Genomic DNA, 23,134 nt, shown 5'->3' with positions numbered 1-23,134 from the left:
AGGATTTCTGACAGGGGTCATTGATATTTCTCCTCCACCCACTGCCTTACCATTAGACTGGCTTAGTGACAAACCTGTGTAGGTGGACCGATGGCCCTTAACACAGGAGAAGCTAGATTGACTTCAACTGCTGGTAAAAGAACAATTGAACGCAGGACATATACAGCAGTCAGTCCCTGGAATTCACCAGTATTTGTTCCAAAAAAGTCTGGAAGATGGTGATTGCTGCATGATTTGAGAGTTATTAATGCACAAATTAAACCAATGGGTGCATTCCAGCAGGGTTTTAACTTCCCCGGCAGCCACAGATTGGCCTCCTGTAGTAATAGATTTCAAGGATTGTTTCTTTACCATTACACGAGAAGGATAAGCCTCAATTTGCCTTCTCTGTGCCTTCTGTTAATCATAGAGAACCTGTTTCTTGCTATCAATGGAAAGTTTTACTTCAAGGCTTGCTTAACAGTCCTACATTATGTCAGCATTTTGTGGGAAGAGCATTAGAGGAGCCTCAAAATATGTTTCCCACTGCGTATATCATTCATTTTATGGATGATATTCTTTTGGCCGCTCCTACAGATCAAATTTTACATCAATTATTCAGAGATGTAATGCAAGCTCTTGTTAAATGGAATCCCAAAATTGTTCCAGAGAAAGTGCAAATAACTTCCCCATACCATTATGAAGGAAATATTGTTACAGAGAGGAGTGTACGGCCTCAGAAAACAGTTCTTGGTAAAGACACATTATAGACTTTAAATGATTTTCAACAATTACTAGGAGATATTAATTGGCTACACCCAATGCTAGGTATTGCCACCTATCAACTTACACATCTTTACCAAACCCTGCAAGGAGAGTCTTCCTTAAATTCCCCATGGCAATTAAGAGGCTGAAGAAGAATTATGGCTTGTAGAGCAAATGCTTCAGCAGAGACATGCCTCCTGGCTACAGCTACAGAAACCTTTGCTTTTGTTTATTCTCCCTACCCCCTATTTCCAATAGAACTTTTAGGTAGGCCAATGCTTAGATAAATCTGTAACAGTAATACATAAACACAAAGGGGAAGACATAGGGAGCCGATGGCCCGAGAGACATGACCAACTCAGCATTCCACTGGAGGCTTTATGACCAAACAGCAAACTATTTATCATGAATGCAGGATGTGGGCAAACTCATGACTGCGCCTGCCACCAGAAGGTTTGCTGAAAGCAATCATTCCCTGGTGCTGTGCTCATTATCTACTGGGACATCTTGAGCCTATTGTTTAAAGAATGCAGTCTTGTAAGCCTGCTGTAAATCAAGCCACTGACTGACAACCACCACCCCCTTCTCCCTCTATCCTTTACCCAATAAATTGTGAAGGGCTCTAAAGCTCAGGGCCCTTGTTTACTAGAAGCAAGGAGCCCCCTGACCTTTTCTTCCAAATATACTCTATTGTTTTTGTCTTTTATTCCCACGTTTGCTCCCTTTGTTCAGCCCCCCAAGGTCCATGCAGGTGGCACCCACATCCTTTACAACAGGTTGATTTGTAAAGGTCTCACCCTGTACAATTCTTAGACAAAAGAACTGGAACAGTCAGTGCAGTGGCTCATGCCTGTAATCCCAGCACTTTGGGAAACCAAGGCAGGCTGGACAACTTGAGGTCAGTAGTTAGAGACCTGGCTGGGCATGGTGGCTGATGTCTATAATCCCAGGACTTTTGGAGGCTGAGATGAGTGGATCACCTGAGGTCAGGAGTTCGAGACCAGCCTGACCAATAAGGTGAAACCCCGTCTCTACTAAAAATACAAAAATTAGCCAGGCGTGGTGGTGTGCGCCCAGAGTCTCAGCTACTCAGGAGGCTGAGACAAGACAATTACTTGAATCTGGGAGGTGGAGGTTGAAGTGAGCCAAGATCACACCACTGCACTCCAGTCTGGGCAACAAAGACTCTGTGTCAAACAAGAAAAAAAAAAAAAAAAAAAGAACTAGAAGAAGTGGTTGTTTTAGCAAACCTAAAACAAAAATTACAAGGCCTACATAAGGACATGGAAATATGGCTAAAATTATAATTAAAAAAAATTTTTTTCCACAAACCCGACCTAGAAAAAGGCAGCTTTCTGATTACTTGACAAACTGAAAGCAACTTTTTTTTTTTTTGAGACAGAGTCTCACTCTGTCACCCAGGCTGGAGTGCAATGGTGCAAGTTCTGCCGCCTCTCGGGTTCAAGCCATTCTCCTGCCTCAGCCTCCCTAGAAGCTGGGACTACAGGCGCCCGCCACCACACCCGGCTAATTTTTTTTTTTTTTTTTTGTATTTTTAGTAGAGACGGGGTTTCACCGTGTTCGCCAGGATGGTCTTGATCTCCTGACCTCGTGATCCGCCCGCCTCGGCCTTCCAAAGTGCTGGGATTACAGGCTTGAGCCACCGCACCCAGCCGAAAGCAACTGTCTTAAGATGCTTAACGAGCTAAAACATAAATGAGATAGACAACTAAATGAAATCAGGAAAACAATGCATGAAAAAGAGACTATCATGGCAGGTGCCTGTAATCCCAGCTACCTGTGAGGCTGATGGAGGAGAATCGCTTAAACCCAGGAGGGGGAGGTTGCAGTGAGCCAATATCATGCCATTGCACTCCAGCCTGGGCAACAAGAGTGAAACGCCATCTCAAAAAAAGAAAGAGAAACTTGACCATTCTACTAAAATTAACCCAAATACATTCACACAGAGACATACTATAAAGTAATTATCAAAAGTCAAAAAAAGACAAAGACAAAATATTGACAGTAGCAACAAAAAAGAGACTTGTCAGACAATAGGAAACTGTCAGATTATATGTATTTTCCAGCAGACATCTTCAGGCTAGAAGGCAGTGAGGTGACATACCGACAGTGCTTAAAGAAAAACAGGCAAAACAGCAATGAAGAATATTACACTTAGCAAATCTTACCTGCAAAAATAAAGGTGAATTTTAGACTTTCCTAAAGAAAGCCTGAGGAAGTTAATTAGTATTCTAGACCTGTCCAAGAAGAAATGCTGAAACGAGGATTCAAGATGAAATGAAAGCACTCTGGATAGTATCTTTAACCCAAACGAAAATATAAAGGTCATCATAGGTAGGGCGCGGTGGCTCATGCCTGTAATCCCAGCAATTTGGGAGGCCGAGGTGGGTGGATCACCTGAGGTCAGGAGCTCGAGACGAGCCTGGCCAACATGGTGAAACCCCGTTTCTCCTAAAAATACAAAAACTAGCTGGGCATGGTGTCTGTAATCCCAGCTACTCGGGCGGCTGTGGCAGGAGAATCACTTGAACCCAGGAGGCAGAGGTTGCAGTGAGCCAAGATCCTCCCATTGCATGCCAGCCTGGGCAACAGAGAGAAACTCCATCCCCTAAAAATAAAAATAAGAAGCTCATCATAAAAGGTCAACAAATGATCAAATACAGAAACATGTATTGTTGCACATTTCATTTGTAACTTGACTTTTAATTCTTTCCTACAATTTAAAAGACACAATCAGGCCAGGTACAGTGGCTCATGCCTGTAATTCCAGCACTTTGGGAGGCCAAGGCAGGTGGATCACTTGAGGTCAGGAATTGGAGAGCAGCCTGGCAAACATGGAAAAAACCTGTCTCTACTAAAAATAGAAAAATTAGCTGGGGATGGGGATGGGTGCCTGTAATCCCAGCTACTCAGGAGGCTGAGGCAGGAGAATCACTTGGACCAGGGAGGCAGAGGCTGTAATGAGCCGAGATCAGCCTGGGAGATAGAAGGAGACTCCATCTCAAAAAAAAAAAAAAAGAAACCACTCTCATTTAAACAGCATTAAAAACATATGTTAATGGGAACATAAAATATATAGGATTAATTTCTGCCAGTAATAACAGAAAGCGAGAACACAGTTGTTAAGCAGAGCTTTGGGTACCTAATCAAAGATAAGCTGTTAACATTTAAAATAGAATGTTTTGGGCTGGGTGAAGTGGCTCACACCTGTAATCCCAAGCACTTTGGGAGGCTAAGGGAGGATAATCACATAAGGCCAGGAGTCCGAGACCAGCCTGCCCAACATGGAAGAATCCCATCTCTATTCAAAGTACAAAAATTAGCCAGGCGTGGCGGTGCACGGCTGTAATCCCAGCTACTCCGGAGGTGGAGGCATGTAATGTTGAAATTAACAAAAGAAAAAAAATGTATTTTTTTTTTTTTGAGACAGGGTCTCACTCCATCACCCAAGCCAGGGTGCCATGGCGTAATCTTGGCTCACTGCAACCTCTGCCTCCTGGATTCCAGCGATTCTCCTGCCTGAGCCTCCTGAGTAGCTGGGATTACAGGCACCTGCCACCACACCCAGTTGATTTTTGTTATTTTAGCAGAGGCAGCGTTTCACCATATTGGCCAGACTGGTCTTGAACTCCTAGCCTTAAGTGATCTGCCTGCCTCGGCCTCCCAAAGTGCTGGGATTACAGGCATGAGACACCGTGCCCAGACAAAAGAAGAAAAATTTAAAGATCCACAAATATGTGTCCATTAAACAACACACTTTGCTGGTTACAGTGGCTCACACCTATAATCCCAACACTTTCGGAAGCTGAGGCAGGCAGACTGCTTGAGCCCAGGAGTTCAAGACCAGCCTGGGTAACATGGTGAAACCCCATCTCCACAGAAAATACAAAAAATTAGCCAGGCATGGTGGTGTACACCTGTAGTCCCAGCTATTCAGGAGGCTGAGGTGGGAGAATCACTTAAGCCCAGGAAGTCCAGGATGCAGCAAGCCGTAATCGCGCCACTACACTCTGGCCTGGGCGACCCAAGAGAGATCCTATCTCCAAGAAGAAATAGGAAAATAAAGAAAAATATCTGTTCAGAACTCACAAGATTTCAACTTTTGTTTTCCCACAGAATTCTCCCATTTGCAGGGAGTTTCCCAAATACTATGTAATAGGGTGGCTTTGCAGGGCACAGTGGCTCCTGGCTGTAATCCCAACACTTTGGAAGAGCAAGCCAGGGGGATCCCTTAAGTCCAGGAATTCAAGGCTGCAGTGAGCTATGATTGCCACTACTCTAGTATGGATGACAGAGTGAGACCCTGTCTCAAAAAATAAAAAATATGGGGCCTCCACTCTGCCCACCCGAGCTCTCACCTGTGTTCACACCTTTGATGCATTCCCTGCCATCTGGATTGTTTGCTATTTTCTCTTCCCTCTGCAGAATCCAGGGATCTTTCTTTTGCTCTAACGTGGAGATAACACTCAGGTCAGGCAGACAGATTCCTAATTACAAAAGAAAGAATAAATGTGTGCTGTGGCATCTCCCAAGTCCAAGCTCTATATTTAGGGAGGAGAGAGGATATTACTAATAAGTCAAAAATAGTATTTAGGCCGGGCGCGGTGGCTCAAGCCTGTAATCCCAGCACTTTGGGAGGCCAAGACGGGCAGATCACAAGGTCAGGAGATCGAGACCATCCTGGCTAACACGGTGAAACCCTGTCTCTACTAAAAAACACAAAAAACTAGCCGGGCGAGGTGGCGGGCGCCTGTAGTCCCAGCTATTCAGGAGGCTGAGGCAGGAGAATGGCATAAACCCGGGAGGCGGAGCTTGCAGTGAGCCGACATCCGGCCACTGCACTCCAGCCTGGGCGATAGAGCGAGACTCCGTCACAAAAAAAAAAAAAAAAAAAAGTATTTCACAAATTCATCTACTGACTGCCTCTTTCTGAGCGCTTAGGGAATATTGTAACATGCAGACATAGATCCCCCTTCCAAGAACTACAGAATCAAAAGCACAGGGCTAGAAAACAGGAAATTGGATATTTTTAAAGTTTGTCATAAGGTTTCATGCATACTTCAGCCCTGGTGCCACCAATGATGAATCGTGAAGGGAGGAGAACACCTGAAAAAAGGGGACATTTCAAGTCCAGAAAGTGTAATAGAGCTTTTCAATTCTGAGTCAACGAGGTTTCAATCTCAGTCAAGCAATGCAGGAGCTTCCAAGAGGCACACACGACACCAAGGCAGAGATCCACCAGGGCAGATCCCAGCTTCTGAAGCGACATTATCCTCACCCAGGGAGACCAGGTTCCTATAGTTCTCCAACATCACGTCCCTGTATAAAGTCCTCTGAGCAGGCTCCAGGCATTTCCACTCCTCCTGAGAGAATTCTATAGCCACGTCCATGAATTTCAAGGGTCCCTAAAAGAAAATCCACATTTCAGCAACAGGGTATGCAGGCAGTACTCACTGTCACACAGAACGGGAAGACAGTTGTTAAGGATTGACTCCACTGATGTGAGCACTGTGAAAAATCCACATTAAGGTATGCTTGAGCCAGTTCTGTGTAATTGTTGTTTTATTATACTTCTCCATAAGAAATTAAGGCATTCTTTAAATCAGTGTAGATGTCTCATTTTTGAACAATACAAACAAAAATTTAATCCAGGGTGATCTCTATAGGAGTGTTAGGTGCTTTTAGATACCAAGTGATATCCAGTATCTACCTGAGATGCAATTCAAGTGGTGTCTTCAGAGATCACGATGTCTACAGTGGTTCTGTATTTTTTCTGAGACAGGGTGTCACTCTGTCACCCACTGGAGTGCAGTGGCACAATCTTGACTCACTGCAACCTCTGCCTCCCAAATGCAAGTGATCCTCCAACCTCAGCCTCTGGAGTAGCCAGGACTACAGGCTCATGACACCATGCCTGGCTTATTTTTGTATTTTTTAATAAATATGGTGTCTCACCATGTTGCCCAGGCTGGTCTTGAGCTCCTAAGCTCAAGCCATCCTCCCACCTTGGCCTCCCAAAGTCCTGAGACAGGGATGAGCCACCGCACCCAACCTACAACCTACTGTAGTTTTGGGTTTGTTTGTTTGTTTGTTTGAGACGGTGTTTTGCTCTTTTTGCCCAGGCTGGAGTGCAATGGCGTGATATCGGCTCACTGCAACCTCCACCTCCCAGGTTCAAGTGATTCTCCTGCCTCAGCCTCCCATGTAGCTGGGATTACACGTACCTGCCACCACGACCGGCTAATTTTTTGTATTTTTAGTAGAGATGGGGTTTCACCACGTTGGCCAGGATGGTCTCGATCTCTTGACCTCCTGATCTGCCCGCCTTGGCCTCCCAAATTGCTGGGATTACAGATGTCAGCCACCATGCCCGGCTCCAACCTACTGTAGTTTTTAAGAATGGACAAAATCTTGGCCAGGTACAGTGGCTCATGCCTGTAATCCCAGCACTTTGGGAGGCCAAGGCAGGTGGATCACCTGATGTCAGGAGTTCGAGACCAGCCTGGCCAACATGGTAAAACCCTGTCTCTACTAAAAATAGAAAAAACTTAGCCAGGTGTGGTGGTGAGAGCCTGTAATCCTAGCTACTCAGGAGGCTGAGACAGGAGAATCTCTTGAACCTGGGAGACGGAGTCTGCAGTGAGCTGAGATCATGCCACTGCACTCCAGCCTGGGCAACAGACAAGAGTAACACTCTGACTCAAAAAAACAAATAAATAAAATAAAAAATGGTCAAAATCTGAAAGCTGTGATAACAATAGCAATGGCTGAATGGAACATTTCCCATGTGATAGGCACTATTCTAAATGCTTTACATGAACTGGAGGATCACAAGGCAGGCGGATCACAAGGTCAAGAGATTGAGAGCATCCTGGCCAACATGGTGAAACTCAGTCTCTGCTAAAAATACAAAAATTAGCTGGGTGTGGTAGCACACACCTGTAATCCCAGCTACTTGGGAGGCTGAGGCAGGAGAATTGCATGAACCTGGGAGGTGGAGGTTGCAGTGAGCCAAGATCTCGCCACTGCACTCCAGAATGGGTGACAGAGCAAGACTCCATCTAAAAAAAACAAAAAAAAAAGAAAGAATGGTCTGTTCCTATCTTACTGAAGAGACAACTCTTTCACATATATTCTAGGAAACTCCCCCCAGGAGTCAGGACTAAAAATGGCAGTGTAAGCACCCGATCCCAGGTGTCTGGACATTAGAACCAAACCTAAAGAATCAAACAGTTAAGTAACAGATAGCATCAAAAGAAAATTGACATTTACCTAATTCAGCAAACTTAAAATAAGTTCAAGGATTAAAAACACCAAACTGCCTAAAAGGTCATTATCTCTGCGTATATATAATATATTATATGTCCCCAGAATACATTCTTATTCTTTTTTTTTTTTTTTTTTTTTTTTTTGTGAGACTGAGTCTGGCTCTGTCGCCCAGGCTGGAGTGCAGTGGCCGGATCTCAGCTCACTGCAAGCTCCGCCTCCCGGGTTTACGCCATTCTCCTGCCTCAGCCTCTGGAGTAGCTGGGACCACAGGCGCCCGCCACCTCGCCCAGCTAGTTTTTTGTATTTTTTAGTAGAGACGGGGTTTCACCGTGTTAGCCAGGATGGTCTCGATCTCCTGACCTTGTGATCCGCCCGTCTCAGCCTCCCAAAGTGCTGGGATTACAGGCTTGAGCCACCGCGCCCGGCTACATTCTTATTCTTATAGCTATCAGCTCATTAGCATGATAGTATAGAAAAATTTGAACCTGGTAAATACTTAAGACGTAATCTGAACTCATTAAAAAATATAAAATTTATATAAAATGACGACATGCCATTCATAAAAATCATAGGCTTGCTCATCTGTGCACTCATCCACACACCACATGTACACACTTATACACACTAACACTCATATACATTAGTACACATATACACTTACATCAGCTGAAATAAGAGGAGTTGTCTCTCTGACCTATTTTTTTTTTTTGTGAGATGGAGTCTTGCCCTGTTGCCCAGGCTGGAGTGCAGTGGCGCGATCTCGGCTCACCACTACAAACTCCGCCTCCTAGGTTCAAGCGATTCTCCTACCTCAGCTGCCCATGTAGACGGGACTACAGGCACGCGCCACCACACCTGGCTAATTTTTGTACTTTTAGTAGAGACGGGGTTTCACTATGTTGGCCACGCTGGTTTCAAACTCCTGACCTTTTGATCCACCCACCTCGGCCTCCCGAAGTGCTGGGATTACAGGCATGAGCCACTGCACCCAGCCCCAGTGACCTATTTTTTACATGATATTTTTCATCAATAGTTTGGTTTGCAATTTTTAGACACAGGGTCTCAATACAGTGTCCAAATTGGATGGCAGTGGCTATTCATAGTGCACCACAACCTTGAACTCCTGGCGTCAAAGGATCCTTCCTCGTCAGTCTCCCAAGTGGGAAACTAAAGGCATGCACTACTGTGCCTACTTGTAAGTACTATTTTTCCTAACGTGTATTTCAGCATGTTTGTAACAATAAAAATGTATAAATTGTACCAATTTAGTTTATAAACATATGGTAGGTGATTAAAAATGGGAGACCACGTAAAACCACAGAAACTTGAACTCCAATCTCTACTGAATATCCATATTCAAAAATACAATATTTTTTAAATTTCAGACAGGGTCTCACTAGGTTGTCCAGAATAGTTTCAAACTTGGGCTGAATGGATCCTCCCGCCTCAGCTCCCCCAAGAAGCTAGGATTATAGGCACACGTCACTGCTTCTGGCCTATAAATATAGATTGGTCCATTAAAATATTGTTATTTAGATATTAACAAAATTCAATGAAATTTACTAATTTATTCCATTAATGAAAAGGTGGTATGTTACAGGAAATTAGTATATTAAGTTGACATATTAAGGGCAAAGAAAATACCTCAGCACCCTATACCTTAAGAAATTACTAGATATGGCTGGGAGTGGTGGCTCATGCCCGTAATCCCAGCACTTTGGGAGGCTGAGGCAGGTGGATCACGAGGTCAGGAGATCAAGACCATCCTGGCTCACACAGTGAAACCCCGCCTCTACTAAAAATACAAAAAATTAGCCGGGCGTGGTGTCAGGTGCCTGTAGTCCCAGATGGTTGGGAGGCTGAGGCAGGAGAATGGCATGAACCTCGGAGGCAGAGCTTACAATGAGCCGAGATCGCACCACTGCCCTCCAGCCTGTGTGACAGAGTGAGACTCTGACTCAAAAAAAAAGAAAAAAGAAATTACTCGATATTGGCCAGACGCAGTGGCTCATATCAATAAGCACGTTGGAAGGCAGAGGCAGGCAGATCACATGAGGTCAGGAATTCGAGACCAACCTAGCCAACATGGCAAAACTACGTCTCTCCTACAAATACAAAAATTAGCCGAATGTGGTGGCACACACCTGTAATCCAAGCTACTTCATAGGCTGAGGCATGGTAATTGCTTAAGCCTAGGAGGTGGAGGTGAAGTGAGTTGAGATTGTGCCACTGCACTTGAGTCTGGGTGACAGAGAGACTCTGTCTCAAAAAAAAAAAAAAAAAAAAAAAAAAAAGGCTGGGTGCAGTGGCTCAAGTCTGTAATCCCAGCACTTTGGGAGGCCAAGACGGGCGGATCACGAGGTCAGGAGATCGAGACCATCCTGGCTAAAACGGTGAAACCCCGTCTCTACTAAAAATACAAAACACTAGCCAGGCGAGGTGGCAGGTGCCTGTAGTCCCAGCTGCTCAGGAGGCTGAGGCAGGAGAATGGCATGAACCCGGGAGGTGGAGCTTGCAGTGAGCTGAGATCCGGCCACTGCACTCCAGTCTGGGTGACAGAGCGACACTCCGTCTCGGGAAAAAAAAAAAAAAATCAAGCCAAAACCAAACTGGAAAACAAAACAAGAAAAACCCCTCATGATATTAAGCAAGAACATCTCATGAAAGATCTTAATTAGCAGTAAACATGGAATAGATTTCCTCTACTTTAAGAGATGGAAAAGGGGGCTGGTCTACGCTGTAGCCAATCCTCACTACACGGGATGCCTGAGCAGAGACAAGAAGCAGAGGGACAAGGTAGAAAGAAAAAGTGACAGAAAAGAGCTGGATCTGTTAATACTAATGAATGACATGACTGTAATCAAGAAAAAGAATGCAATCTTAGCATATTAACCAAGAACAATATATTGAAAACAAGTTTCCTTCGTTAGCAGCACTATTTATACAATGACATACACACAAAGAAACATCCTACATCTCCCTTAGTAAATCTACAAGGCATCTAACTAAAAGACATTCCAGACCTGTGTATGAAATCTACAAGTATACTCAAAGAGTCCTATCAGCAAGATACAGGAATAGGAAGCCACAGACCATTTTATCTCCATGGAGACACAAATTCAACAATAGATAGGCCAACTGCCTTTGTGAGAAATCAAGAAGCCACTCAGGAAGTTCTTGCACCCAGAGAGGCACCAGCACCAAGTGAACCTGCCGGGAGCCCCATGGGAAAAATGTGTGACACCCATTTGCTGGAGCCCCTGCCTGGCATGACGTGGCATCATGCAGAGGAAACCACAAACTCCTGATTTCTCTCTCCTTTTTTGGGGGGCGGGGGGAGGGCAGTGGTGCAATTTCAGCTTATTGCAGCCTCGGCCTCCCAAGTTCAAGCAATTCCTCAGCCTCAGCCTCCTGAGTACCTGGGATTACAGGCACCTGCCACCACACCTGGCTAATTTTTGTTTTTTTTTTTTTTTACCAGTAGAGACAGGGTTTCACTATGTTGGCCAGGCTGGTCTTGAACTCTTGGGCTCAGGTGATCCACCTGCCTTAGCATCTCAAAGTGCTGAGATTATAGGTGTGAGCCACCACACCCAACTAATGTTTTTTTTTTTGAGACAGAGTTTCGCTTTGTCACCCAGGCTGGAGTGCAGTGGCGTGATCTCAGCTCACTGCAACCTCCACCTCCCAGGTTCAATCAATTCTTCTGCCTCAGCCTCCCGAGTACCTGGAATTATAGGCGCCTGCCACCACACCTGGCTAATTTTTGTATTTTCTAGTAGAGATGGGGTTTCACCATCTTGGCCAGGCTGATCTTGGAACTCCCGACCTCATGTTTCACCGGCCTCAGCGTCCCAAAGTGCTGGGATTACAGGCGTGAGCCACCACGCGTGGCCCTACTAATTTTTTGTATTTTTGGTAGAGACGGGTTTTTATCACGTTGGCCAGCTTGGTCTCGAACTTCTGAGAGAGGTGACTGATTTCTAATTCAGAGAACATTCACATGAGGATGTAAAGGGCAAGCAATCCATCTTCCTAACATGAAAACACACAAATTTTCACAACTTTCAGAATAAAATATCACAACAAAACAACCACTGAGGACTTAAAAGCATGTATCACAATGCTATGTAAATACATTTGTCTAGGACTTGACAGGACTCTTGACACAGAGCTGACAACAGTGGCTCCCCAATGAGATATGAGAGAGAGTGGAAGGCTGGACAGGGGATGGGATGCTTTGTATTTGCTGTGCTAATAAGCTGCATGTTTGTTTGGACTTTTCCTATTAAAAAATACATATAATTTCATTGCTTAAAATAAAAAATTCTTCATAATAATTGGTGGTACAAGAATATGATTTCCTCCTCTCTAGAGAGAAAGAAATTCTAGGCTGGGCACAGTGGCTCACACCTGTAATCCCAGCGCTTTGGGAGGCCAAGGCAGGAAGATGGCTTGATCCCACAAGTACAAAACCAGCCTAGGCAACATAGTGAGATTCCATCTCCTTTTTTTTAAAAAAAAAGAAAAAGAAAAAAGGAGAGAAAAGGAAGGGGAGGAAAGGGGAAGGGTGGGGAAGGGAGGGAAGAGGAGGGGAGGGGAAATTCTACTGCAATCTCTAAGCAAAATTATAACCTTTTTCGACTAGCACAGCAGTTGTACAAGACTTCCTGCAGGAGCACCAGTCTCTGTGGAAAGGATGTGCTAAGAATGACAACAGAATGTCCTCCCTGAACCAAGTCAGAGACAGAGACAAAAAACAGGAAAAGGTGACAGATTTGTAAATGCTTTTGAATCTCTTGCTGTTAAGACATTAAACTTGATTTCATATTTTAAAATAGAACAGTTTATAAAGGGAATAAAACACTATCACTGATGTCTTTATCTAAACATTCCATTACTTTACCAAACATTAAGATAATCTGAGTTAAGTTACTCACTTGTTTAGCTTCCACTGTAATCCAAAATCAGGCAGAAAATATTTCCCTTTTGTGAACTCTTTTTCCAGAATTTACCAAATACTCACGCACATTAATATGTAACTTGTGGCTGGGTGAGGTGGCTCATGCCTGTAAACCCAGCACTTCGGGAGGCCGAGCTGCCCGAATCACTTCAGGCTGGCATTCAAGATCAACCTGACCAACATGGCGAAACCCCATCTCTACTAGAAACACAAAAATTAGACTGGAGTGGTGGTGCACACCTGTAATCCCAGCTACACGAGAGGCTGAGGTGGAAGAAACCTTTGAACCTGGGAGGCGGAGGTTGCAATGAGCAGGGATCATGCCATTGCACTCCAGTCTGGGCAACAAAGCAAGATTCTGTCTCAAAAAAAAAAAAAGAAAAGAAAAGAAAAACGAAAGAAAGGAACTTGGAACTATGACACGCAGCTTCTCTAATTCTAGTCCACAGAACACTGACGGTGCATCCAGATGTGATCCCTTAACAATCCCGCTGCCCAGCAGCACTGACACCATGGGACCCATACCCCATATCCATCCATGTCTGAGTGTGAGCCCTTCCCAGGACCATGCCCAGTGCAGGCTCTTTCCAAGTTCGTGTCACTGGGTCACAGTGAACTGAAATCTCAAGCGGAAATGAAGGGACTGGAAGAAGCCATGGGTAAGTGCCAGCAAACGTGTCAGGCAGGATGCTTCAGAGTCAAAGATAGCAACTCCAAGGCCTGGCATTTCAGGAAGAAACAGAGACAGAACAATCCACTGAGAATATTACCTTACCTGAGTAAGGGCCATTCCTGACTCCTTCTCTTTCATTTTCCGAGTTGCTTCCTTGCATAATATGTCTCTTTGGAAGTGAATCCTGAATGCCAAAATACGCTGTTTAGGGCTTAGAATCAACATACATCCTTCCTGTGTCATAGCCACACAAAAAGGGAAGACCTCCCCCTGAGGTAATCCCCAAACTGTGACTTTCTACATAGGCCTGATTTAGCCTAACTCAGCAAACAGATGTTAACCATTTGGAATTCACCCACCATGTAGTTAAGGTACCTCATCTGTTGAGTGGATTCCCTCTGAGATTTCTCCACTTTATTCTCCCTCTCTTAAAATTTGTGAACCTAAAAAAAAAAATTAAAAAATAAAAATAAAAATGAATTCTTCATGTGGCAATAAACTGTGTGATTCCTACAATCATACTTCGATCAAGCACTTATTTTAAAAATACAAAAGGCTCTCGGAAAAGGAAAGGGGGCTGTCTAGTTGCAGTAGAGGCAGCGGGAAGAACAGAGGCAGGAGATGAGGTCAGAGAGGTCCTGGGGAAGCAGATCAGGCAGGGTTGAGCTCTTCAAATATTTTCTCCCACACATCAAAAGAAATTTTGAAACAATCTATTTCCTCACTCATTTTAAGTAAACATGTCATTTATTCTTTACCTTAGAAATTAAAACACAAATAGTATCTCATACATTTTAAGCACATTTTGACAGGTTTAGTTAACCCCCAGAAAGTACAAGGCATCCGTCATCTGAGCTACGCAGCACTGTAGGGAGAACACGTTTGAGGGAGTTCAGGAGGTCTCTTTTGGACACGTAGAGGTGGAGATCCCTGTGGATGTCCCAGCAGAGATGTTGAGAACACCACTGGATACAGGATTTTGGAATTCAGGGGACCGGGGTGGGTGTTGAGGGAAAATGGAGACATGGTGGTGGTGTTTAAAGCCATAGATGAGATCAAAAGGAAAAGCAGAGGGTGTGGGCAGACAGAACAGGTTTAACGACTAAACTGGGTGACATTTCCATATTCAGAGAAGACACTTCAGAAGACACCAGCAGAGGTAACTGGTAAGATACTACAGTGATGAGAAAAATTTTAAACAGATTTTTAAAAATATGAGCAGTATCTTCAAAGCTGAGAAAAAATAGAGTGATCAGCTGTGAAACATGTTGCTGACAGAAAAAGACAGATGAGGACGGAAAATTCAAAGTCGGATTTAAGCAGGGTACAGGGGCTCAGGCCTCTAATCCCAGCACGCTGGGACTTGTTTGCAGGATGGCTAGAAGTCAGAAGTTCAAGACCAGCCTGGGCAATTTAGTGAGACTCTGTCTCTAAAAAAAATTTTTTTAATCAGCCAGGTAGAGGGACAGGCCCATAGTCTTTCTACTCCAGAGGCTGAGATGGGAGGATTGCTGGAGCCCAGGGGTTTGAGGTTATGGTGAACTATGACTGTGCCACTGCATGCCAGCTTGGGTGACACAGCAAGACTTTGTCTCTAAAAATTAAATGAAAAAATAACTAGATTTAGAAACAGAGAAGTCACTGGTGACTCAGATAAAAAAAAGGAGCAGAGGAGTGGTTGATGTCAAAACCTGATTGGATGCGGTCAAGCAAGAAGTGGAGGAAAGAGTGAGAGACAGCTTAAACAAGATTTTGGTATATTGTGCTCTTACATGAAGCACAGAGAAGGCAGACTTACTGCAAGTAAAAATGTAGCTAATACTTTGTTTTTTCTTTTGAGGATGAAATAGTGGGAAACATAAAGGTATGTGTGTGTGTTTTAATGGGCAACAGCTCCATCTGGGTACAATGACCAAAATAATTCCCTTGAAATAAAAATTGATGGCCGGGCGCGGTGGCTCAAGCCTGTAATCCCAGCACTTTGGGAGGCCGAGACGGGCAGATCATGAGGTCAGGAGATCGAGACCATCCTGGCTAACACGTGAAACCCCCGCCTCTACTAAAAAAAAAAAATACAAAAACCAGCCGGCAAGGTGGGGGCTCTGTAGTCCCAGCTACCGAGGCTGAGGCAGGAGAATGGCGTGAACTCCAGGAGGCTGAGCTTGCAGTGAGCTGAGATCCGCCACTGCACTCCAGCCTGGGCGGCCAGAGCGACTGGCCTCAAAAAAAAAAAAAAAAAAAAAAAAAAAAAAAAGAAATAAAAATTGATGACACTGTGGAGGAGGGGTGCCATGGCATCAGGAGAGTGTGAATGGGGCTGGCCTCTGGCACACAGTCTCAGCGTCAGCAGCAGCCAGGATCAGGGACAGACAATTCCCAGTCACTACTGAGTAAGAACACAGTCCTAGAGACAGGTGGGTGGGCCTATTGGAAAATTCTTGCCCTTACTGTTTGAGACAGGAAAAAAACCACACTTTTTACTACTCTCACACCCAAGAGAATACCTCACCTCTAGTGATCAAAATGTGTGTGTGACTGTTCCTACACTAACCAGTTAAACTGAGTAAAATTACAGAATACCCAGGTGCTGTCTGATGAAGAATTGCTTGTTGGTGACAAGTAATTCCCATATGATTTTGGTGAGCAGAGATGAGGCATTCTGGGTGCCGTGCTCTGTATTGTATTCACTGTGAGCACAAAAACCACTTTAGTTTTTCCTATCTTATATACTCGCTCACGCCCTAGTCCATCCAAAGAAAAGAGAAGAGAGTGAACCACACCTGAATGAGCCAAGTCACTGCCCCCTAGCAGAATACAGATTACAAGCGGAAGCTAACCTCTGATGCCAGGAATTATAAAACGCACATGCCTTAGAAATAGTGTTCCAATTCTCATCTTCATCTGTGGTTATTTTTTTTTTTTTTTTTTTGAGATGGAGTCTTGCTCTGTCACCTAACCTGGAGTGCAGTGACGCAATCTCAGCTCACTGCAACCTCTGCCTCCCAGGATTAAGCAATTCTCCTGCCTCAGCCTCCTGAGTAGCTGGGATTACAGGCCCAGGCCACCAGGCCCAGCTAATTTTTGTATTTTTACTAGAGACAGGGTTTCACCATGTTGGCCAGACTGGTCTCACTCAACTCCTGACCTCAAGTGATCTGCCCACCTCAGCCTCCCAAAGTACTGGTATTACACGTGTTAGCCACAGCCCCTAGCCTCATGTATTTTAAACAGATTTTATATTATAGAGAAATTAATACGTCACAATTCAATCATAATTTCCAATCAACTCACCACTCATCTGTAACCAGTGTCCCCCTCTTTCCTCACTACTGTTTCCCTTCCTCGTTCTGTACATATCTCTCATTCTCATCTTTTTTCCCTAGCTGTTTTTTTCCTCTTTATTTTTTCCCTAGGATTGTGTTCATCTTGAGTCCCTCCTCTTCTCTTTGTCCCATTCTTCTTTCTATTCTTTCTCTCCCGCCTGTTCTGATCCATTTTTACAACTTGTTTCACCTCTTGATTCCTCTTTCTGCCCAATCTTTCACTGTCCCTAATCTCCATATATTTCTGCCTCTTTCCTCCCACATTTCGGCTCCCCTTGGGCTCACCCTGTTAAATTCAATCTTCGATGTTACACAACCCTGTCCCCACTCTCTGGCACCCTCAGATCCCAGGCCTCCCCCTGCTGTGGTTCTCCCTCTGTTCCCCTTGTGACCAGCTGCCCGCTCTGGCTGTCCCAGCGCCACGCTGCTCTATCTGACCTGGCTCCAAATCCCTCCTCCTCTCCCCCACTCTCTGTCTGAGAAGCCTTCCCTATCTTGTTGAACTTCATCTTTCTACAGACCCAGGTTTGTCTATATTTTTAGTTACTTTTCTCCCCCTGCTATTTTCTCAGCACCTTCTTTCACTGTGCCGCCGCGAACCCCTCACTCACCTTCTACTTCGCCGTCTGTTAATGGTTCTCTCATTCTTCATTTCTCTTTCAAAATTTCTCTATTTCATCTGACTCGTTCCCATCTCTTCTTCTCCACACATTCACAGGGAGGGGATTGGAATAAGATGCCCATCTCCGGAAAAGCTCATTTTCGGTGGGCTGGAAGCTGGCTCGAGAGAACACTGGATGTCAGGAGACTGAAGTCACTCCCCACATTCGGGGTCAGGAGAACCAGTGGCTGGGAAAGGGAGGCCTGGGGAACAGAGGGTCCAGATTAAGGAGAAGAAAGGCAGGAGTGGGTCAGAAGAGGGGTGGAGTCTGCAGAAACCAGGTCCGGGCAGAGGACGCGGCCTCTCATGCCCCGTTGGGGCGCTGAGCTCCAGCGGCCAAGAAGGGCGAGGCTGGGGGAACGGACAGTGAGGATTTTACATGGTGCGGGGCGTGTGTAGGGGTTACTAAAGGACTTGAAGCAGGAAAACCCCACGATAGGAGGTGTCTACGCGGGCATATGACAAAAAGATCGGGCACAGGACCAGCCTCCAAGCGATTTTAACAGCAGAAAGCGACTCCCAGACTCTCAAAGGACGTCTGAATTTACTCGGGATGGGGGAAGCAGTGCTGCGATTTCAAGGTCTGCACGCCCCTAAGATTCCGGGTATAGAAGCGCAGAAGAACGGGGTAGCCTAGACTTAATATAGACAAAAGGAAACTCACGCGCTGCTGCGAAACAGTTCCTCCATGCGATCGGCTTCCGGCTCTACCGGAAACTGCGCTCTAGGCATTCACCCCCAACGGTCCGCTTCCGGGTTTGCGGGAAATTGCGCGCGCATCCTAGAGGCCGGACTGGCTGGGACCACGGCGGACCGGGACAAGGCCTGGGCGGGGCCTGCGCTTCTATTCGCCTGACTGGCCGCGCCTGTTTTCAGGGTTTTGGAGGCAAGATCTGCTTAGAGATCTGAAAAGGATCTTGCCTGCGCAGAGCAAAATCGGTTGTTGATTACATCCACGAAAATTCCTTCTATTAAAATGAATTTCAAGTCCCACCTACCCTGGAAGCAGAGAGAGAAGAGAGAGAGTAAAGAGAGAGAAAGAGAAAACAAAGAGAAGTTAAAAAAGAGAAAACCAAGAAAGAAAGAGAGAAAACACGAAAATAAATGGACAAGAAAGAAAAGTAAGGAGGAAAGGGAAGGGAGGAAGGGAAGGGAAGCTTTAGGAATTGAATTAACACACTTTGGAATTGTCTGTGAAGGGGATGCAAGCTAAAATGTGAAATGCAAAACCCTGCCAGGGTAGAATGTTCTGTTTCATGCCAATGTCCCACCGAAGATATATACTTTTCATTTATCTTCCTCATTCACTCTAGAAAGTGAAGGTCAACCCTGTGCTCAATTCCAGAGACTTTCCTTGGGACATCATGTTGGGCATGGAGGACTAAGGCCTGTGTAAAGAGAAGTTACCAACTGTTTCTTTAAAAAAAAAAAGAAAGAAACAATAACTTTTAAAAATAGTCATAAACAACTAAGTTTTTGTTGTTGTTGTTGAGACAGAGTTTCCCTCTGTCGCCCAGGCTGGAGTACAGTGGCACGCACTCAGCTCACTGTAACCTTTGCCTCCTCGGTTCAAGTGATTCTCCTGGCCCAGCCTCCAGAGTAGCCACCATGGCCGGCCCAACTTAGTTTTTTAATGCTTTTTAAAATGTTAAGACAGGGTCTCTGCCACCCAGGCTGGAATGCAGTGGCACAATCATAGCTCACTGAAACCTTGACTTCCTGGGGTCCAGGGCACCTCCCATCTCAACCTCGCAAGTAGCTGGGAGTAAAGGCCTTGCCTCTCCACTGTGCTAATTTTCTGTGTTTGTTTTTAATAGAGATGTAGGTCTGGCTTTGTTGCCCAGGCTGGTCTCCAGCTTCTAGCCTCAAGCAATCTTCCCATCTGCTCCTCCCGAAGTGCTGGGATTATAGGCATGAGTCACCTTGCATGGGAGATAAGGATCCCACATCAGGACCTCAGGTTATTTTTGAAACACAAATACCTAAGACCCACAAGCAGGCCCATTGGCTGCAGACAGTGGGGTCACCTGAAGAACTTTTCTTTGATCTGAGTACCAACTTCTCACCTCGGTCACTGGGATCCTGGACTATGGCACTGCTCCAGGCAGGCCTGGTTATCCTGCTGGAGGCAGCAATCCTCTTGAGCCTAGTGAAATGCGACTGGCTGTACCTCAATGAGGTTGCCCTGAGATTCTGCCAGTCAAGGTATTACTTCAGTCTCCTGAGACCAGCCTCTACCTCCAGATCCAGGGAGGTCAGTGGACTAGCTTTATTAAAGGGGATATCTGGGCCAGGCGTGGTGGCTCATGCCTGTAATCCCAACACTTTGGGAGGCCGAGGTGGGCAGATCACCTGAGGTCGGGAGTTAGAGACCAGCCTGGCTGACATTGTGAAACCGCGTCTCTACTAAAAATACGAAATATGTATATATATATATATAAGCCAGGGATGGTGGCACACGCCTGTAGTCCCAGCTACTCGAGAGGCTGAGACACAAGAATTGCTTGAATCCAGGAGGTGGAGGTGCAGTAAGTCAAGATTGCATCACTGCACTCCAGCCTGGGAGACAGAGCGAGACGCTGTCTCAAAAAATATACAAATAAAAGGGTATCTGGATTGGCGGAGAGACTGCACGAAAGCATTCAAGTGGGGTTGAATTGGCCGAGTTGCATCTGACTTCTCACTTGTAGTTCCCAAGAATTAATATAGAATGTGCTGGAAAAGCAACATCCTGAGAGGAAGGGAGCAGTGAGAAAAGGACAGATGTGTTCCAGACCCCCAGAACAGGATGCCCTTTGTTGCTTTAGGCCAATGTGCCATGCATCCCTGGAGCTTGAAACCCAGGATGGGCTGCCTTCCAGCCTCCCGCAACTGTGATGCAAGTTGTGATGCAAGCTGAACACACAGAGAGAGACTGCATCTGCACTGGGTGTTTTTCCTGAGCCTTGGGGAGCAGAACACATGAATCCCAGGCATCTGCCGATCTGTATGTAACAAATTCACTTCATGTAACTTACTGTGTTTGCGTGAGATTATCTCTCACTCAACTCAGACACATTGGCAACCAGTGTGCAGTGAACCTGCTTCACAAGCAAGGATGTGGAGACACTATCTTGGTACATGTTGTGGGAATCTGAAATACTGCAGTCAGTATGGAAAACAGTATCATGGGAAACTTCCTCAACTCAAGATCACCTACCAACCCTTACAGAATCATCATACATACTGGGGAAAGCATAGTTTCCCCCAGAGGTTGGGATGATGGCAAGGATGTCTCCTCTCATCACTACTGTTCCACACAATATCAAAGGTTCCAGCCAGTGAAATAAAGGAAAATGAAATAAAAGTGACAGGCTGGATGTGGTGTCCGAGGCCTGTAATCACAGTGCTTTGGGAGGCTGGGGAAGGAGGGTGGCCTGAGGACAGGGGAAAAAACAATAGTGTACCAACAGAAAATACGATGGTTGTGCAGGCTAATACCTTCCCCAAAGGAAGGTATCTTCATCCCTGTAACCTGTGTTACTGGACATGTCAAAAGGGAGTTTGCAAATGTGGTCTAGTTAAGAATCTTTAGATAAGACATTATCCTGAATTATATGGTCAAAGGGATAGAATCACAAGGTTCAAATATCAGAAAGGTGCAGGTGGACACCAAGGGACAGAGACAGTGGTGACGTGTTGAAAATAGAGGGATAAAGAGATTTTTTTCTCGCCTTTAAAGATGGAGGAAGTGGACCATGAGTCAGAGGATGTAAGTGGCCTCTGGAACCTACAAAAGGTAAGGAAACAAATTCTCCCCTGGAGATTCATGAAGAGTCACAGAACTGTGGACCCATATTAGATATGTGACTTGCAGAATTGCAAAAGAATAAATTTTTGTTGTTTTAAGCCAGTCACTGTGTATAGCAATAGGAAACTGATGAAATCATTTTATGTAGAAAATTCCAAAAAAAAATCTACAAAAATCTCTAGAACAAGAAAAATGTAAAGGTAGCAAAGTATAAGATCAACCTACAAAAATATCGTATATTTCATCAGCCAGGCATGGTGGCTTATGCCTGTAATCCCAGCACTTTGGGAGGCCAAGGTGGGCACATCACTCGAGCTCAGGAGTTTGAGACCAGCTGGGTAACATGGTGAAACCCACTATAAAACCCAAAAATTTAACAGGCCTTGGTGGCCCATGCCTGCAGTGCCAACTACTCGGGAAGCTGAGGTGGGAGGATGACTTAAGCCTGCAGGATAGAGGTTGCAGTAGCTGAGACTGCTCCATTGCACTCCAGCCTGGATGACAGAGTAAGATCCTGTCTCATAATAATAATAATCATAATCATCTTGTATATTTCTATACACTAGGAATTTACACATGAAACCTGATATTAAAAATAAAATACTATGTATGATTGCTCCATTAAAAAAAAGGTCAAAGAAATACATGTCAAACATTCATAGAACTGTTATGTTACAACTACCAAATGCTGATGAAAGAAATCAAAGACAGCATATAGAGACATATACCACATACATTTATTCGAAGACTCCATATAAAACAATACAAAATTATACAAACCTGACACATAGGGTTAATAGCTTTCCTAATTAAGGCATTCTGCAGATACTAACAAGGTTAGCAGTTATGTAGAAAGACAAACAAACCGAAACACTTAAAATAGCTAAAACATCTGACCACCAACAACAAAAGACTGGAATCCCTTCATGCGATTTCAAGTCTTCTAATACAGTAAAAGCATTTTTTCCCTTTCTCATATTTACAGTAAACCTAGTTTGTACTTGCCATTGTCTCGGAGCAAGAACCTGTCCCAGAAAAAAAAAAAAAAAAAGAAAATTTCCATTCAAAACTAACAGGATTTAGGCCAGGCACAGTGGCTCACACCTGTAATCCCAGCACTTTGGGAGGCTGAGGCAGGCGGATCAACTGAGGACAGGAGTTCAACACCAGCCTGGCCAACTTGGTGAAACCCCATCTCTACTCAAAATACAAAAATTAGCCAAGGATGGTGGCAGGCACCAGTAATCCCAGCTACTCAGGAGGCTGAGGCAGGACACTAGCTTGAACCTGTGAGGCAGAGGTTGCAGTGAGCCAAGATTGTGCGACAGCACTCCGGCCTGGGCAACAGAGTGAGACTGTCTCAGAACACACACACACACACACACACACACACACACACACACACACACAAACCAGGATTTATACTATTGGTTTTCCACAGAATTCTCCCAGTTGCAGAGTTTCCCAAGCACTATTTATTAGTGTGGCTTTGCAGGGTGCAATGGCTCACACCTGTAATCTCACCAGTTTGGGAGGCAAAGGAAGGAGGATGACTTGAGTCCAAGAGTTCCAGGCTGCAATGAGCTATGATTGCCACTGCACTCCAACCTGGCTAACAGAGCAAGACCCTGTCTCAAAAAAGAAAAGAAAAGAAAAAGAAAATCATGCAGCTTCTACTCTGCCCATCTGA

The 23,134-nt window shown here is 44.9% G+C and overlaps 1 protein-coding gene across 11 annotated transcripts in view; it reads right to left on the bottom strand.

Annotated features, from left to right (window-relative positions):
* The window catches only part of ZNF528 (zinc finger protein 528), a 51,717-nt gene that overhangs the window by 6,690 nt on the left and 21,893 nt on the right, over positions 1–23,134 (bottom strand). For 2 of the 11 annotated variants that reach the window (XM_009195158.3, XM_017952967.3), the window contains exons 2-3: positions 6,044–6,170; positions 5,124–5,252 (exon numbers count right to left, since the gene is read on the bottom strand). In XM_009195158.3, the coding sequence (XP_009193422.2) occupies positions 5,124–5,252; positions 6,044–6,155 (241 nt within the window). In that variant the 5' untranslated portion in view covers positions 6,156–6,170. The other 9 variants (XM_031660195.1, XM_009195155.4, XM_009195153.4 and 6 more) reach the window with 9 other exon arrangements.

This window comes from Papio anubis, chromosome 20 (genome assembly GCF_008728515.1).
Source record: "Papio anubis isolate 15944 chromosome 20, Panubis1.0, whole genome shotgun sequence".
Lineage (NCBI taxonomy): Eukaryota > Metazoa > Chordata > Mammalia > Primates > Cercopithecidae > Papio > Papio anubis.
This window is presented reverse-complemented; position numbering and strand designations above follow the sequence as displayed.